At 46.0% G+C, this 19257-nt stretch overlaps 1 protein-coding gene across 2 annotated transcripts in view; it reads left to right on the top strand.

The window, feature by feature from the left end:
* The window catches only part of cwf19l2 (CWF19 like cell cycle control factor 2), a 202048-nt gene that overhangs the window by 63923 nt on the left and 118868 nt on the right, over positions 1-19257 (top strand). For both annotated transcript variants that reach the window (XM_072476758.1, XM_072476757.1), the window contains exon 8: positions 8995-9797. In XM_072476758.1, coding sequence (XP_072332859.1) covers positions 8995-9797 — 803 coding nt within the window. The remainder of the gene's footprint in view (positions 1-8994; positions 9798-19257) is intronic.

The raw sequence follows: 19257 nt of genomic DNA, 5'->3' as shown, positions 1-19257 counted from the left end.
AATGAGTTGGGAGGGTTTATAAATGTGTGGGAATGGTTGTTCCCTGGAGGTTTAGGAATACAGGGGGGGGGAATGGAAGAGTATGCGGGAATTGTGAATTCCGATCATGCACTGCATTGACTGGATGTGAGGCTTAGCTCGGGGCAAGTCTAGAGGCTGGGATGGAGGCAGATGAGGGGTTTCGCGAAAAGGTGAGGTCAGCAATTGTAGATTACGTGGAATTTAACCAGAACGCCGATGTATTGCCGGCCACGTTCTGGGAGACGTTGAAGGTGGTGGTCCGAGGGGGGATTATCACGTTCAAGGCACACAGGGATAGGAGGATGAGCGAGGAGCATAGACGGTTGTTGGACATGAGATATGTGGGGGCTCCCACTAAAGAACTATTGGCGGAGAGGACGCGATTGCAGGGCAGTTTGATAGGTTGATGGCGGGGAAGGCAGTGGGGCGGCTACGGAGGTCGAGGCGGGTGCAATATGAATACGGAGAGAAGGCGAGCCGTATGCTGGCCCACCAGCTATGGCGGCAGGCTGCATCTTGGGAAATTCTTTTTTTTAAATAGATTTAGAGTACCCAATTCATTTTTTCCAATTAAGGGGCAATTTAGCGTGTTCAATTCACCTACCTTGCACATCTTTGGGTTGTGGGGCGAAACCCACGCAAACACAGGGAGAATGTGCAAACTCCACAAGGACAGTGACCCAGAGCCGGGATTGAACCTGCGACCTCGGCGCGTGAGGCTGCAGTGCTACCACTGCGCCACCGTACTGCCCTTTCTTGGGAAATTCTAAGGGTGCTGGCAGATAAGGGGGAGGTATTGTCAGAGCCAGGGAGGATAAACAAGGTGTTCAGGGGGTTCTATGAGAAGCTGTACAGGGCTGAGATGGGTGGAGAGGAAGGGGATATTGGTTGGTTTTTGGATGGGTTGGTTTCCAAGCTTGGAGGAAAAGAAGAGGCAGGGGTTGGAGGAGCCACTGGGGCTGAGGGAGGTGATTGACAGCATGGGGATGAAGTCAGGGAAGGCTCCGGGACCAAATGGCTTCCCGGCGGAATTTTACAAGGTTTGCGGATGAGTTGGCACCACATTTGTTGGGGATGTTTAGTGAGGTGTTGGAGAATGGTGAGTTGCCAGAGACATTGACACATGCATCGATCACATTAATCCCAAAGAAGGGGAAGGAGCTGTTGGAGTGTGGGTCATATTAAGACTTGAAAGTGCGGCTAAGTTGTTGTAAAGGAGGCTGTTAAATATGGTTGTGTCTCCGTCAGGGGGGCGGGTGCCAGAGACTTTTGGACGCAGAGAAGACTTTTGATCAGGTGCAGTGGAGGTATTTATTTAAATTTTGGGTAGGTTTGGGTTTGGTTCGAAGTTTGTGGCGTGGGTGCGTCTGTCGTATATAGCCCAGGTGGCAAATGTACTTACAAATTGGATGAGTTTTGCACTGCATAGGGGAACGAGACTGGAGTGTCCACTGTCACCGTTGTTGTTCAGGTTGGCGATTGAGCCCTCGGCGATGCCCCTTAGAGGGTCTGTAGAGTTGCAGGGAATTGTGAGGGGGAGCAGGGAGCACCAGGTATCGTTGTATGTGGAACACCTGTTGATGTTTGTGTCAGACCCGCTGGAGGATATGGGTAGGATCATGGGACTATTGGAGAGGTTTGGGGCATTCTCTGGGTCTAAGTTAAATGTCGGGAAGTGTGAGGTGTTTCCGGTGAACGCGGCGGGGCGGGAGGGCCAACTGAGGTGTTGCCTTTCAAGGTAACTAGGGAAAGGTTCAGGTATTTTCGGTAGCATAGTGGTTTAAACAGTTGCTTCACAGCTCCAGGGACCTAGGTTCAATTCCCGCTTGGGTCACTGTCTGTGCGGAGTCTGCACGTTTTCCCTGTGTCTGCGTGGGTTTCCTCCGGTTTCCTCCCACAATCCAAAGATGTGCGGGTTAGGTGGATTGGCCATGATAAACTGTCCTGGTGTCCAAAAAGGGTAGGTGGGGTTGCTGGGTTGCGGGGATGGAGTGGAGGTGTGTGCTTGGGTGGGGTGCTCTTTCCGGGGGCCGGTGCAGACTTGATGTAAATTCTATGAAATTGAGGTGATGCGGGAATGGGCTACGATGCACAGGTGGAATTTGACAACGTTGGTGGAGGAAATTAGGGGGGATTTTAAGAGATGGGCTACATTACACCTGACATTGGCAGGAAGGGTGCAGGTGGTAAAGATGAATGTGCTGCCAAGGTTCCTGTTTGTTTTCCAGACCCTCCCGATCTTTATCCCTAAGGCCTATGGGCAGGGAAGGTGCCGAAGGTAATGAGGGCATGTTAGAGAGGCAGAGACAGAAAAGGGGGTTGACGTCCCCGAACCTGCTGCACTATTATTGGGTGGCGAATATGGAGAAGGTGAGGCGATGGTTGTTCCAGTCTGAGGGCTATGGTGATGGCTCCGCTGCCACTAGCACTGGGGAAGGGAGCCTGGTGGTACAGTCGACAGTCAGGGTGGGGAATCAGCTGAGGAGACACTTTAAGTTGGAGGGGATGTTGGTGTTGACACCACTGTGAGAATCATAGGTTTAAGTCAGGGGAGATGGATGGGATGTATGGGAAGTGGAGGGCCAGCCGGCCAATGGGATTTCCCATTCTGGGCACCCCCTCGCCGTCAGGAAATCCGCAGGCGTGGGTATGCTGCCGGCGAATCAGAGCATCCTGCCGACGGAGAATCCAGTCCGTGGTATCTTGACCACGAAAAGCGAGTCAAAAACATGTGATGAAAGTTGATTATCTTTAATTAGGACTAATGACAGTTAAATATGAATCCACAGGCAACAGCAACAACAACTAATGATGTCACACACTTGCTGAAGACATCAGCAATGGATTTAAATAGGACGCATAATATTAATCCTTAACAATTTCTCTCCCAATTGAGTTTGTAGCCAACAGTTCCACATTTTACAGATTACGCTAATGCTGATTTTGTCTGTTTGTCCCATTATCTTTTTGCGAGAGACTTATTTAGTTCCTTTTTCAGTCAAGAACATATCTAATCACATCTAATCTTAATTAATTTAGTGCCAGTAATATACAGAGCTTATATTCATACTTTACGTTGTTTGACTCTATGTGTAAATAGTAATTTAACACCTCCAGAGGTTTATTTAGAGGAGGCCATCTGTCTATTACAGTAAGTAGCCACTTAATGTTGTCTCACTGAATGGTGTTCTTTTTAATGTTGTTAATGAATGCCTGTGTGAATGTCAGTTTCACTTGAAGGTTGTTTTTCACAGACTTCCTCTTCTGTGACCTATCCACTCACATGACCTCCCCCTCTCTCCCATCTTTGCCTCGTGGCAAATATATATATTTTATCCGATTTGAACTGACATTGGATCAGCTGAGCAAAGTATGGAAGGCAAAGTGAAACAGTTGAAGCACAGGCATCAGTTGAGAGACAGAGAAACACATTGTCATGCATCGTGTCTCTGGGAGGACAGAAACTCGATGAGAAATGCTCCATGTTGTCTCAAATATTATATTTGCACTGAAGGCAAATGTATCCATGAGCTGTGTTTCTTCTTGATACTTACCTTGATAGGAAAATAGCAGCAGGGATGTCAGTATTGAGTTGTGAATATTCATGTTTACAGGGTATAAGCAATTAGCCTTCCTTAGAGACAATTCCATAAAGACTGATAACTTTTAAAAAGAAACTTGAATTCCCAGTGACCAACGGGAAGAAATTGCATGACAAGATTCTAGAGATGAGAGGTTTGCCTTATGAAGAGAGATTTGAGCAGTTTCGGACTATACTGTCCAGAGTTTAGAAGAACGAGGGGCAATCAATTGAGGTATATAAGATGACAAAAGGTATAGATAAAGTAGACGTGGAGCAGATGCTTCCTCATGTGGGGCTTTCTGGAAAGCGAGGTCATAGTCTCGGGGTAAGGGGTAGCAAATTTAAAACCAAGATGAGGAGAAACTATTGCTCCCAAAGGGTTGTGAATCTGTGGAATTCGCAACCCCAGAGTGCAGTGGAAGCTGGGACAGTGAGTAAATTTAATGAGGAGTTAGACCGATTTTTAATTAGTCGAACACTGTTGAGGTCCTGGTCAACCACCTCAGTGAAACCCCATGATTTATAATGATTGATATTTCTAATATTATGAACAGCAAAGCAGAGCATCTTCTTGCATAGTAATTTAACATTGTGTAAGGTTTGGGGGAAAATAAGAGTCATTTTTGTATGCTTTATCACTATTGTCGATTAGTATGTAGCTGCAGTTTTATGAAAACCTCAGCAGGAGAACATAATTTTATTATTTTGATGATTGCAGTTTTATGAAAACCTCAGCAGGAGAACATAATTTTATTATTTTGATGATTGCTCAAAAAATTGCTTTCTCTTGAAACATCTGATCTAAGTCTTTGAAGGCAATATAAATTATTCACTTCCTCCAGGATTGAGTGTGTGTGTGCGAGCAAGAGCGTGTGCACGCATTGAACTGGACTATCCATATAAATCCTGTGGCTACAAGAAAGGTTCAGTGGCTGAGAATGTTTTTAATTCATTCGTGGGATGTGGGCATGTTGTCATAGGTGACATTTATTGCCTATCCCTTATTGCCCTTGAAAATGCCGCCTTGAACTCCTGCAGCCCATGTGGTGAAAGTATACCCATATAGCACTGATCGGGAGGGAGTTCCAGGATTTTGACTCCATGACTGTGAAGGAACAGTGATATATTTCCAAGTCAGGATGATGAGTAGCTTCGAAGGGAACCTTCAGGTGGTGGTGTTGCCATGTTTCTGCTACCCTTGTCCTTCTAGAGGTAGCAGTTGTGGGTTTGGATGGTGTGTCAGCAGTTTTGGTGAGTTCCTGCAGTACATCTTATTGATGTACACACTGCTGCCACTGTGCAAAGGTGTGAGTTTCTTGCCACAGGATTCCTAGCTTTTGACCTGCTCTTGTAACCACAGTATTTATATGGCTAGTTCAGTTCGCTTTCTGGTCAAGGATAACCCCGGGATGATGAATGAGGAGGATTCAGCTATTGAATGTCATTGGGCATTGGTTAGATTCTCTCTTTTTGGAGAAGATTTTGACGAGGCCTAACCTCCCCCCAAAACTTTTGACCACTGGTTTTCAGAATCTTGGTTGTGTGTGAAGGTGACAACTCTGAACTGGGTGGCCCAATTAGAACCAATTTGTATTTGGATGTCACATGTCAAAATCAGCCTACACAGATGGAGGTAAAACAAAATCCACAATTGCATAAAGGACGGTGGTACTGGTATTTGGGGCACTACTCAAGGTGCATTGTTCTAAACTCCACTCAGCACAACATTTTTAAACTACTTGCTGGGTTCAGACTCTATAAAGTAGATTTTCCAATGGACTCAAAATAAAGAAAGGAGATTTTCCACAGAATGATTTAAAACACAGGATAGGGGAAACTATTTGGCCCCATGCGCCTATGTAAATGCCGATGCTGTCCCCAGTAACCGCAAACTCTTGAATCCTCTTATTCATAGAATCATAGAACCTTACAGTGCAGAAGGAGGTCATTCGGCCCCTTGGGTCTGCACTGACCCTCTGAAAGAACACCTACTAGGCCTACACCTGTTCCCATCTCTATAACCTGACCTAACATTTACACATGGGCAATTTTGTTTAGCACAGCCGATCCACCTAACCACATCTTTGGACTGTGGGAAGAAACCAGAGCACCCGGAGGAAACCAAAGCAGACACTGGGAGTAAGTGGAAACTTCACATAGACAGTTAGACACGGGGAGAATGTACAAACTCCATATAGACAGTCAGCCTGGCTCTAAGACAGCAGTGCTAACCATTTTGCCACCGTGCCGTCCCTTTTTAACCATTTATGTCATTTGTTGTCACGCAGCAGTCTAGCTTGTCTCAAAAGTCACGTCCTGAAACATCCCATGGTCTAATTGCTTGTATTCAAGTGCCGGTTCTTCTTCTTTGCCTGCAACTTGGAAAGTAAAACAAGGCAGAAGAAAAGTTCTTGTAACAGATGTCAGGTTGATGGTGCAAATGAAAACCAGCCGGAATATACAAAGTTGGGAAGGGAAGTTAAAGATAATAAGGGCAAGCATGAGAAGGCACTGTATTGTGAACAGTGAAGATAATGGCGATAGACTTCAAGAGAGTATGGACAGGCTGGTGGAATTGACGAACATGTCTCTTCCCTTGTAGTGCCAGGTTGTGCAGTGCACAGCCACCACCACAATACACGTGACCTTTGTTGGAGCATATTGAAGAGCTCCACCAGATCGATCAAGGCATCTGAGCCACATCTAAGCCTTATGGTCTGCTCAATGGTCACTTGAGTTACCGTGCGGCAGCTTTTGTTTGTCTCTTATGCATCTATTTTAGGAGCATTGAATCATGTCTTCAGTGGATAGCCCTTTCCACCTAGTATCCATCCTTGAAGGTGCACCAGGGGCTGGAAAAGCCTGGACAGCTGAGACTGCTTTAGTAAGTGCGCATTATGACAGTTTCCCAAGGACCCTTGCACACACCTGTGGTAGTCGCAGAACATTTATGCATAAAGTGGTACTGTTAATGAAGGCCACTTCCATGGGACATCCATGGGAGCTTTGATGGTCATATGCCTGCAGTCAATCAGAACCTGCACTGGGAGAACAGTATTGGCCCTAAACCTATAGCCCTCTCAGTCTGACTGTCCAAATGGTGAAAAACTGCTGACCGTGTGCAGATGGCATTGGTGACCATCTTGATGCAGAACTTCATTCTTGGGGATCCAACAGCTATCCAACATCCAACAGATGGTCCCAATGATTTTAAGACAGAAATACAGCACCTAGGTGACCATCGCTGCCACAATTGCCCACTAATTAGCTTTTCTTCCATCATGGCACAGCTCAGTGACTACCTCTGAAGAGGCACATGCTTCAGTGACACCGCTGTTTCAGTATTTGCAGAAAACAGCTTCTGAAAGTAAATACTCCCTGGTGGGTAGTGTTTTTTGTAATCCAGACACTGGTTGCGTGCCTCACTGCAACCTCCTGCCCCATGCTCCCTCCCAGACTCATGATCCTTGTGCCTATCTGGGTGTTGAAATCTTGCTCCTCATGGCTGATGTTCTCCTTCTCTGATGCTCCTCTGCACTGGAGGTCTCAAAGCCTTGAGTGAAAGCAGCCCCTTTAGTTTCGCACTTGCTTCTAAAGGCCTTCCCCCACTATCCTTTTATTCTGCATGCATTTGTACACCTCTGACAAATTCAAGATGACACTTGATCAGAATGCCTCGACTGTGCTTTCCAGGTTTGTCAAGCCTCAGATTGCCACTGCCACAGTTTATTCGCTGTCACCCTCTCACAATGCATGGCAACTGCAACCTCTTTTGCTGAGATGCAGTCTCCTTAAAGCTGGCAAGGCTCTAAAGCTCTATTGTTCTTTTCTGCCCTTGATAACATTCTGAATAAGTCACAGTTAATTTGATGTTTACCAGACTCAACTACATCACGTTGCCTTCAAGGATGATCTCCATCTGCCAGTTCGGCTACCCCGGGAATATCCCTAATGGTGTGTACACATTGGGCTTCTCTTCTAATGCTATCCACCGTAATTTTGCTGCCCACCAGCCTGTCTCCAATGTGCTGAAAAAAAATTCACCCATTGGGTACAAATGCAAGGAAGTTATGATAAACCTTTATACAGTTGAGGCCGAATCAGTCTGGTGTCCAATTATGTTCACCGTCCTGTAAGAAGGACGTGAACGTAGTGGAGAGGATGCAGAAAAGATTTACAAGAATGGTTCCATGGATAATGGACTGCAGTTGTGTGGATAGATTGGAAATATGGGGTTGTTCTCCTTGGAGAAAAATTGAGAGAAGATTTGATAGAGGTGCTCAACAGAGTAGTTAGGGAGAAATTGTTCCTATTGGCAGAAGGGTGATGAACCAGAAGATACAGTTTCAAGTGATTGGGAAAAGTACCAGAGACGACATAAGGAAAAAATATTTTTGAGTGAGTAGTTGGGATCAGGAATTCCCAAACCTCAGTTAATGGTGCCTGCCAGATGACCTTTTCCAAGACTCGCCTTTCTTTCCCACACTGTCTCTCTTTCTCACACTGCCAATTCTCAAGTCTGCTCCCCGTTGTTCTTGGCTCCCTAGCCAATGATGGCTGTCTGAGGATGTGGGGTGCCAGCACCAAGCCAGAGGTGTGAAGTTGCACTAAACAGTGGAACCTTGTGCAACTTACACCTGAACGCAAACTAAAGGAGAGTTAAAGCAGTATCCCAGGGTCAGTTCATTCATTTCACATGGGGACAGACTTCAGACCAACATGCACGAATTGACAGAACTAAACTTCTGTCTGGAGCCACAAGCAGCAAGCAACACTTGGTAGAGAAATCGCCTGTTTTGGGAGAGTCCCAACTGAACCTGGGGGAGTTGGGAAAATTGTGTTTAATGAGTGACTCAGTAATATTGTTATAAGAGCATTCTGATTGGATGTTCAGTTGTGCTAACATTCTTAACTTTAAATGTACAAAAATCAGTGTTCAAAATGGGATATTAATAATTCTTTTCATACTGACTAGAATTTTTCAGTTTTATTAATTTTCATGAGCACACAAGAGTTTCCCCACCACTCATTTTGAGTTATTGCAAACAATAACAATTAAAATGATCTGTCAAATTCAATAAACTCCTCTTGTATCAGAAACAGATTGAGAGCCTCAATACTACGTAGAAGATTATGTTGATAACTTAATTGATATACGTTTTGCAACAGGGTAAATAGCCTTCAGCTTTCAACTAGACACTAAGCTTCACCTCTGATCTGAAAACAGTACTCTGGGAAAATACTGGTGTTTTATAGGAATTATAGTGATGGGCAAAATGTGATTTTTTTTAATTGCAAAGAATTAAAACTTTACAATGAAGTAATGATGAAAACAATCAATACAGAGATTTAATAATGGTGAATATTTGTCTTTTTCCTCTCCCCTTTAGTCTATGGACTTATTCCAACAGAAACTACGAGAAGCTGAAAAAGTTGCCGCATTAAAATATCAAGATGATAACGATAAGCGAAGAGAGAGTTGGAAAAAACCAAGAAGCTGGCATTCTGATCAAAATGAAAGAAAAGAATATGGTTCTGAAAGGCGACTGAGTGGAGACAAAAACAGATATGAGGAAGATGACAGAGATACAGAAAGAGAAAGATCAAAAGGATGTTTAAAGGATCAATTCAAGTGGAAGGAAAGGGATAATAGAAGGAAATGTATTACTGATAGATACAAAGGCAAATCCAGTGACAGAGAGGTAGAAATGGAGCTTGCCAAAGAGAAGTGTACAGATAAAAGTGAAGAAATGACCAGAATCCGAGAAGAAAAATGTAAACACACCGGGCAAATAAATAATTTTGCCAGAGGTTTAGAAAGTGACAATTTTTTTGATAAGGAGAAGGGGAAAGCTTTATTTTTAAGCAATTTAAAATCTAAGTTTATGAAACCTGAGGATGAAGAATGGGGCATTAAGTTTCCACGTTTGTCTAACCGCATGCCGGAATTTCACAGTTCCTACAGTAGTGATTTTCGGAAACCAGATAATAATAGTGATAGTACGTCAACATGGTGCGGAACCAATAGTGGAAACAAACTACCAGAAGAACCCACATCATTTCCACCTCCGAGCAGTGTTTCAGAATATGATGAAACCACAAACTCCATGAACAAATCGATAAAGACCAAGCCTAGAGAAAACAGTTCTGTGCAAGCAGAATCTTCACAAGGTCAACAGAAGTCAAGTTCTAGGTAAGTGTACTTTAATAAATAAGGAAGCTTGAATGCAATTTTCATATTACCATTAGGTGAGTTATGAAGTGCCAGAAATAACTCTTATGACTCCAGCAATTAACACTGATTCAAAACTGTATATTATCCTATTGACATAAAGTTTTTAATTATTCCTGATTGGGAGGGGTATGCTGGAGAAATAAATCATATTGTGAATCAGAGCTGAAGGTGAAGGCATCATCTAATCCTGGGATGTAATTTCTGAGTGTTTGAGTATCCTGTACAATTTGAGTATCAATACAAGAACCAGATAATTTCTATGTCCATCCTCACATGTTGTGAAAACAAAACCCCATCATAAAAGGCAAAATTTAACCTGTTTTCATTTGACTATGTTTTGGGATTATGTTTCCTGCTCTGGGTTAGTAGCTGATGTCCTCTCCGTTTCCGGTGACCCACTTTAAAATACAGCCTTGGCTAATATTCTGTGACGAATGTCTACTTTATTGTTCATGTTAATATTTTAAAGGTATTGTTCTGGGAAGATTAAAGTTTTAAATGTAGAAAATGTGATAAATGCAATTAAAAGTATCTTGGAGTCTATTACACTTAAACATTTGGAGCTATGTTGACTTAAGGGTTTAACAACTAGAAAAGTAAGAGCCATAAAACAACGTGGGCTTACTTAGTGGGAAAGCTAGAGAGGTGATGTCTGCACTGCTTGCCAAGATCTGCAATCCAGAGCGATGTTTTGTCTTAGGAGTTAAAGCTAAATTAGTTTAAAAGCATTCAGTGAGACCTGAAAAGCTGTGTCACTATAGAGATGGATGGAGTTGAATCTTGCAATTTTATTCTCCTATTGGTAACTGGGATTTCAAACTTTGTGTACATGAAACAAAATGTTATTGGTTTCACAGATCGTAACAATTTAAATTTGGATGATTTCTCTAGGATGAGTTTTTTTTTGTTTGACACATTGCTGAACAAACCAATACTGATTTTCTTGTTCCTGTGCCTGAATAGATTAAATTACCCAAGTATGGCAGCACAGTAGTTAGCACTGTTGCTTCACAGCGCCAGGGACCCAGGTTCAATTCCTGGCTTGGGTCACTGAGTGTGCGGAGTCTGCACATTCTCCCCGTGTCTGCGTGGGTTTCCTCCGGGCGCTCCGGTTCCTCCCACAAGTCCAGAAAGACGTGCATGTTAGATGAATTGGACATTCTGAATTCTTCCTCAGTGTACCCGAACAGTACCGTAGTCGCCCCTTGGCGACAAGGGGATTTTCACAGTAACTTCATTGCAGTGTTAATGTAAGCCGACTTGTGACATTTTCGAGGAAATTGGTTGGGCTGCGTGAATTGGCAGTGCAGGATTTTGTTGGAATGGAATGTAGTCTGCAGAATTTTTGCTGAATTGGAGTTTGTGCAGGGTGCAATTAGAAAGGCTTGTGAGGACTTCCGGTGGCGGCTATGGAGGAGTAAGTTGCACATTTGGTGGCTCCCCCATTTTTCTACCGGACTTGAATTGTAAAATAGATGTTAGTGGCAATTGTTTACTGAATTCCCACTTCGGTGCATGGAGAGAAGGACTAGAAGTGTTTGTAAGGGCAGAAACAAAAAGATAGAGAAGGCTTGGGCTGCAGCTGCAACAGAAGACAGCATGGCGGAGGTTCGAACCTCTGGCTTGTCGACCCAGCAGTCTATAGAGCAGCTGGTGCAAGTCATTCAGGAAGGCTTTGCTACGCAGAAACGGGACTGCTTGGACCCGATAAAAGAATCGATTGAGCGGTTGGAGCATAGATTGGACTCCCAGGATCGGGCGATCCAGAAGGTGGAGAAGGCACTGGCTGAGCAGGAGGAACATCAGACTGCAGTGGAGCTGGAGGTGGGGATGCTGAGAGACCAGCAGAAGAAGCTCCTGGAGAAGGTGGAGGACCTAGAGAATAGATCCCGCCGGCAGAACCTAAGAATCGTCGGGCTCCCAGAGGGGTCCGAAGGAACGGGCGCTGGGGCATATATCGCAGGCATGTTTGTGAAGCTGCTGGGGGATGGGGCCTTCTCCCGGCCCTTGGAGGTGGACAGGGCTCACAGAGCACTCGTGAGGAAGCCGCGAATGGGAGAGCCCCGCCCCACCCCCCGCCAGAGGGCAATGGTGGTGAGATTCCACAGGTTCTCGGATAAGGAGCGCATTCTACAGTGGGCCAAGCAAACACGGAGCTGTAAATGGGACAATAGCATCCTGCGGGTTTACCAGGACCCGAGTGTAGAGATGGCCAGGAGGAGAGCAAGCTTCAATCAGATCAGGTCGATCCTTTTTAAGAAAAAGGTGAAGTTTGGACTGTTATACCCAGCCTGTCTCTGGGTCACGCATGAGGATCAGCACTTCTACTTCGAGTCGCCTGTGGCCGCGTTGGACTTTGCGAAAAAGAAAGGGCTGGTGATGGATTGAGAACTTTTGAACTTGGCTGCAACGTTCATGTTTTTGTTTTTTCTTTTTGTTTCTCTGTTTTTGTAAAAAGTTTCTTGTTTTGCGTTTCATGGAAGATGCCGTTTGCATGGTAGAGCTGAGTGAGTTAAGATTTTCATTTGCACTGTTGGGGGATGGAGGTGTGCTTGTTTAGATTTTGGTGTTTTTCTGTCGGGCAATTGTGTGGGGATTGTTTGATGTTGGAGTATGTTTTGTGGGTGGGGAGGGAACAATAGGTGGGAGACTATCCAGCGCCAGGGATGGGGGCCATCAAGCCAGCTGGGCAGGCTAGCTCTCGGAAGCGCAGTTGGGGATGTGCATATGTTTGGCTTAGTAAAGGGGTTGGGTTACGGGGTGTTGTTACTGGGGGGCGGGTTGAATGTTCTCCTGACGAGGGAGGGACGTGGGCTGAGGGACAGAGAGGAGGTGGGGGCGGGGCTGCCTGGGGATGGGCCGGTGGAGGCGCAGAGTACGGGTTGGGTTACGGGGTGTTGTTACTGGGGGGCGGGTTGAATGTTCTCCTGACGAGGGAGGGACGTGGGCTGAGGGACAGAGAGGAGGTGGGGGCGGGGCTGCCTGGGGATGGGCCGGTGGAGGCGCAGAGTACGGGCTGGAGGCGGGCCTAAAAAAGGGGATGGCTGATTGGCGGTGGGGTGGGTGCAATGAGCCCCACCCAACTAGGCTGATCACCTGGAATGTTCGAGGGTTAAATTTGCCAGTCAATAGGGCACGTATGTTTGTGCATCTTAGGGGATTGAAGGTGGACGTGGTAATGTTGCAGGAGTCGCACCTTAGAGTAACTGACCAGATTAGATTGAGGAAAGGCCGGGTCAGTCAGGTCTTTCACTCGGGACTAGATTCAAAGACTAGAGGGGTCGCGATCCTGATCAATAAGCAGGTGGTGTTTGAGGCGGGTAGAATAGTCTCGGACGTGGGAGGTCGGTACATTATGGTCAGTGGGAAGCTAGAGGGGGTATAGGTGGTGTTAGTAAATGTGTATGCACCAAATTGGGATGATGTGGAGTTTATAAAGGATGCTGGGGAAGATACCGGACCAGGACTTGCACAGGTTGGTCATGGGAGGGGACTTCGACACAGTTATTGACCCTGGCTTGGACCGGTCAAGCTCAAAAACGGGCAGCGTGCCAGCAATGGCAAAAGAACTAAGAGGGTTCATGGGATTAGGAAGGAGTTCTCCTTCTACTCATATGTGCATAAAGTGTACTCCCGGATTGATTTCTTTATTTTGAGCAGGGCCTTGCTGGCTGGGGTGGTGGACACGGGGTACTCGGCGATTACAATCTCAGACCATGCTCCCGCACTGGGTTGACCTGCAGGTTAGTAAAGACAGTAACCAGCGCCCACACTCGAGGTTGGATGTGGGACTTTTGGCGGATGAAGGGGTGTGCGAGCTACCTGCAGGTCAATGACACAGGGAAAATTTCAGCAGCGGTGGTGTGGGAAGCACTGAAAGCGGTTTTCAGGGGGTGCTGATCTCGATCCGGGCCCGTAGGGAGAAGGTGGAGAGGGCAGAGACGGACCGACTGGTAAAGGAGATACTGCAGGTTGATAGTTATGCTGAGACCTCAGAGGCAGGGCTTTTAAGGGAACGGCGGAGGTTACAGGTGGAGTTTTGCTTGCTGACCACAGGGAGGGCGGTGGAGCAGCTGAGAAAGGCGATGGGGGGGCGATCAATGAACATGGAGAGAAGGCCAGCAGAATGCTTACACAGCAGCTTAGGAAGAGGGAGGCAGCTAGGGAGATAGCGAAAGTAAAGGACGGAGATGGGAACCTGGTTGGTGATTCAGTAGGGGTGAATAAGGCGTTTAGGGATTTCTACAGCCTGTACAGGTCAGAACCCCCTACGGGGCCGGAGTGGATGAGACACTTCCTGGAGGGGCTGAATTTCCCAAAGGTGGACGGGGAGAGGGTAGAAGGGCTGGGGGCCCCAATCGGGCTGGAAGAGATAGTGGAGGGCTTGAAGGCCATGCAGGCGGGTAAGGCCCCGGGTCTGGACGGGTACCCAGTGGAGTTTTATAAAAAGTTCCCGGCATATTTGGGCCGGTGTTGTCGAGGATGTTCAATGTGGCAAGGGAAAGAGGGGTGCTGCCCCCGACGATGCCACAGGCAACAATTTCGCTGATTCTTAAGCGGGACAAGAACCCGGAGCTGTGTGGATCCTACAGGCCGATCTCCCTGTTGAATGTTGCCGGCCAAAATCTTGTCCACCAGGATCGAGGATTGTGTTCCGGGCGTTATTGGGGAGGACCAGATTGTTAAGGGCAGGCAGTTGGTGGCCAATGTAAGAAGGTTGTTAAATGTGATCATGGTGCCCCCGGAAGGTAGGGAGGTGTAGGTAGTGATCGCAATGGATGCAGAAAAGGCTTTTGATCGGGTAGAATGGGATTATCTGTGGGAGATACTGGGACGATTCGGATTCGGGCGGGGCTTTATTGACTGGGTCAGGTTACTGTATCAGGCTCCTGTGGCAAGTGTACGGACGAATAGGACAAAACATCGGACTATTTTAGACTGCACCGGGGGACTAGACAGGGATGCCCCCTCTCCCCACTGTTGTTTGCGCTGGCTATAGAGCCGTTGGCAATTGCTCTGAGAGCCTCGAGGGGCTGGAGAGGACTGGTCCGGGGGGGGGGGAGGATAAGGGGGGAGCACAGGGTTTCGCTCTATGCGGATAACCTGCTTCTGTACGTTTCGGACCCAATCGAGGGGATGGAAGAAATCATGAGGATTCTAGGGTGCTTTGGCCGGTTTCGGGGTATAAGCTTAATATGGGAAAGAGGGAGATGTTTGTGGTCCAGGCGAGGGGACAGGAGAAGCGACTGGGGGAGCTGCCGTTTCGGTTAGTAGAGGGTAGCTTTAGGTACCTAGGCATCCAAGTGGCGCGGGAATGGGAACGGCTGCATAAATTGAATCTGGCCCGGCTAGTGGACCAAATGAAGGACGTTTTTCGGAGATGGGACGCGCTTCCGTTGTCTCTGGCTGAGAGGGTGCAAACGGTGAAGATGACGGTACTCCCGAGATTCCTAATTGTATTTCAGTGTCTCCCCATCTTTATTCCGCGGTCCTTTTTTAAGCGGGTCAATAGAGTGATCACGGGCTTCGTCTGGGCGGGCACGACCCCGTGAGTAAGGAAGGTAATGCTTGAGCGGAGTCCGGGAGAGGGCGGGCTGGCGGGGATTCAGGACAGGGTAGTTTCCAGAGGGTGGGTAGGAGAAGGGAGCGTCTCGGACATTTATAAGGAGCTTATGGGGTCGGAGGAGACGCAGACCGAGGAGCTCAAGCGCAAGTGGGAGGAGAAGCTGGGAGATGAGATAGAGGATGGTCCGAGTGCAGACGCGTTGAGTTGACAGTGGCCCGGATGAGCAGATTCTTTGGGGTGGAGGACAGGTGCGCAAAATGTGCGGGAGGACCGGCGAACCATGTCCACATGTTTTGGACATGTCCAAAGCTTAAGGGATTTTGGCAGGGGTTTGCGGACGTCATGTCCACGGTGTTAAAAACAAGGGTGGCGCTGCGTCCAGAGGTGGCGATTTTCGGGGTGTCACAAGACCTGGGAATCCAGGAGGAGAAAGAGGCAGATGTTCTGGCCTTTGCTTCCCTGGTAGCCCGGAGACGGATACTATTGATACTATTAGCATGGAGGGTCTCAAAGCCCCCGAAGTCGGAGACCTGGCTCTCGGACATGGCTAGCTTTCTCTGTTTAGAGAAAATCAAGTTCGCCTTGAGAGGGTCACTGTTAGGGTTCACCCGGAGGTGCCAACCGTTCGTCAACTTCTTTGCGGAAAATTAATCGTCAGCAGACCGGGGGGGGGGGAGTAGTTTAGGTTAGAGTAGGGGGTTAATAAGGGTGGGACCTGTACGAAAGGTAAATGGCTTTTGCACTATGTTTATGGTTTCATGTATATTGTTTATTTTGTTGTTACTATACCAAAAATACCTCAATAAAATGTTTATTTTTTAAAAAACGGCTTGTGAGAAAAGCATTGCAACAATCAAGCCCTGAAATGATAAAAGCACCAATGATGTTTCAGTGGCATTGGTATGAGTGGCAGAGTAAGGGCAGGCAACATTTGAGGCAAAAGTAAAAGATCTTGATGACAGTTTGACTCTGAGATTTGAAGCTCCACTTAGAATCATTCTGGACACTTGTTGATGTCTTGGTTTTATTCTCAAGACATTATGCAGACCAAAGAGAACAGAAGAGAATGGGGAATGATGGAATAGATGGGCACAGAGTTTGGTGACAATGCATTCAAGGATTTTAGAGAGGTGTAGGGCATTATGAGATAAAGGAACAGAGCAGGCATGTGATATTAGGACCACTGCTCGAATGGAAGGTACATATTAACAGACTGGTTGGGCCATGAGATACGTTGGCTTGTTGTAAATTCAGTTTGGTTCTATATAACGTTCCATTGGGGAGGAGTCGGGTATGAGAAGTCCGAGATGCCAGGTGCTTTTTTTTTTGAGAAAGTTGACGACAAATCAACTGTGTTGTCAAACATATCATCCAATATCGTCCAATCTCTTTGAACATCCTGCAGTGAGTAATTTTCTTTTATTGTACAACTTAGGGCACCAAACTAAAAGTCCTTCCCATTTAAAATTTTTAACATATGGTCACCATAAAATATATTTGCACCACCACTCGACCAATTACTATTATTGACATTGATCACAGACTATGAATAAATTATTACTGATGAATCTCTGAACCAATTTAATTTTCTGCGACAATTAAATGTTCTTTTGAAAAAGAACTCTTATCTTTGAAATACAGCAATATTCAGGGCACTGCTTAATCTTTTCTCATTTTGAGCTCTGCCAAGACTATCAGCAAGACCTTGTAGTTCATTTACATATGAATAAGACAAAATTTGAAGCATACAACCTCCTTGAAAAATGATTTAATTCTATAATATAAAGATTATCTTGGTTTGTAAGTGAAATGTAATTTTTTATTTAAGTTGTAGGTTGCATAATTTTAAATATGTATTCATGGATTATATTTTATAATTAGTTATCCTTATCTATAGCATCAATAGAATCTCTACAGTGCAGAAGGAGGCCATTCAGCCCATTGAATTTGCACCGATCCACTGGAAGACCACCCTACCTAGGCCCATTCCCTGCGCTATCCGTTTAACTCCACCTAACCTTTTGGATATTAAGGGCAATTTAGCATGGCCAGGCCACCTAACCTGCACATCTTTGGTCTGTGGGAGGAAACCAGAGCACCCGGAGGAAACCCACACAGACACTGGGAGAACATGCAAACTCCACACAGTCACCCAAGGCCGGATTTGAACCTAGGTCTGTGGTGCTGTGAGACAGCAGTGCCACTGTATCATCACATTTATATTTATTATTCATAGAATTAAATCCTATTGGTTTCTCTCCTACTCCATAATTCATGTATCAGTGTAACTTTCCTCACTTTCATTTATGTTGTCTTCATTATATTAAAATGCACAGTGTGTTAATGCTGTATTTCACACTGCTGCTGTCACCTCTGTACCATCATAAATATTGGATATTGTTTCATTTTTTAAATCCTGTCTATTAGTAAGAGCTAGCGTTAAAAAAATATGCATAAATATTAAATATTGTTTTACTTTATAAATCTTCACTTGCATGATGGAATTATAAAAAAGTCCTGTTCTTTATCTCCATTTACAGGTAGATTCAAATAATCTTACATTCAATTTATAGTAGTTTTTCACCTTCCTGTTGAGTTCTACTGACAAGGCTGTCCTTGACTTTATTCAATGAGACTGTTGTAATTATAATAGGGGACATGAATCTTCATATTACAACCTGTCATTCACAAATTAAGTGGTCTCAGTTGTAATTAAGCTGATGACCTGAAGGTTTTACATTATAAAACTAATTGGTTAACACATCAGATTCAATGCAATTTTGTAGCCTTTGAACATTGCTGTTTTATTATCAGTTGTTATAACACAGTCCAGTCTGCACATCAGGACTAATGACAGCAATTGGAATTGGAATTTGTGACCCAAAGGACAAAGAGTAAAATTGTTGGCAACAAATAAAGTTGAATAAAGGCTTCAGTTGTCTCTACTGTACAAAGCAATTAGCAGTTCCCGTGTTAATTGTGAAAGCTGAAGTCTAGGCATTTTGCAAACGTTTAAGGCCGGGATTCTCCATTTGAGAGACTAAGTGCTGACACCGGGACTGAATCGCGCGTGTTCTCCGTTGACGAAAGTGGTGCCGGTCCTGGAGCAATTCAGGACCCATTAATGCGCTAGCACCGGTGTCATGTGGATCTAGTGCAATTCCAAAGTATGCCGCCATGTGATGTGACGGGGTTGGGATCAGCACTGGAGAGCCTGTTAAGCAGGAGCTGCATATAAGCACTCCATTTCCCACACAGCCTCAACCCAGCCAAGAAGATGGCACTGGTTGCGCTGGAGCATGTCCACCCCGTTGATGGGTTGGCTGGGTCCAGAGGGCACCTAGTGGGGTGGCCTGGGGAGGGTCATGCATAGGTTCCGTGGCGCTAAAGTTCCCAGTGGACAGTCAGCGGCGTGCTCAGCTGCATGGCAATGGTGGTCTGTGCCAGGCCACCCTATCCCCACGGCCCGCCTTCTAGCTGCCCCCCCCCCTACTCTCTTCCCCCAGCCTCTGGCAAATGGAATAACTGTCAGCGTACTCTGGCGCTGTTGGACGCTGCTTGTACCCCATCTCACACCCTCAGCAGCCACAGTGTCTGTTTCCAGATTTAAAATACTACAAGTGAACCTCGCCATTGGTAATTCCTCCTGGTGGAGTTGAAACATTGCTGGAGGTCCAGTGAATGCCAGGGTGGACCCATTAATATGCCAACAACGTTTACTGTGCAGTTTGCATGCCCACACCAACGTGTGGTGTAGAACTCATTCACGCTGCTGTCGAGGGACTGGAGCATGGCATTCTGTTTGGCGCTCGTCACGATTTTCAGCAGAAGCGCGATTCTCCACCCGATCAT

This window comes from Scyliorhinus torazame, chromosome 15 (genome assembly GCF_047496885.1).
Source record: "Scyliorhinus torazame isolate Kashiwa2021f chromosome 15, sScyTor2.1, whole genome shotgun sequence".
In the NCBI taxonomy this organism is placed as follows: Eukaryota; Metazoa; Chordata; class Chondrichthyes; order Carcharhiniformes; family Scyliorhinidae; genus Scyliorhinus; species Scyliorhinus torazame.
This window is presented reverse-complemented; position numbering and strand designations above follow the sequence as displayed.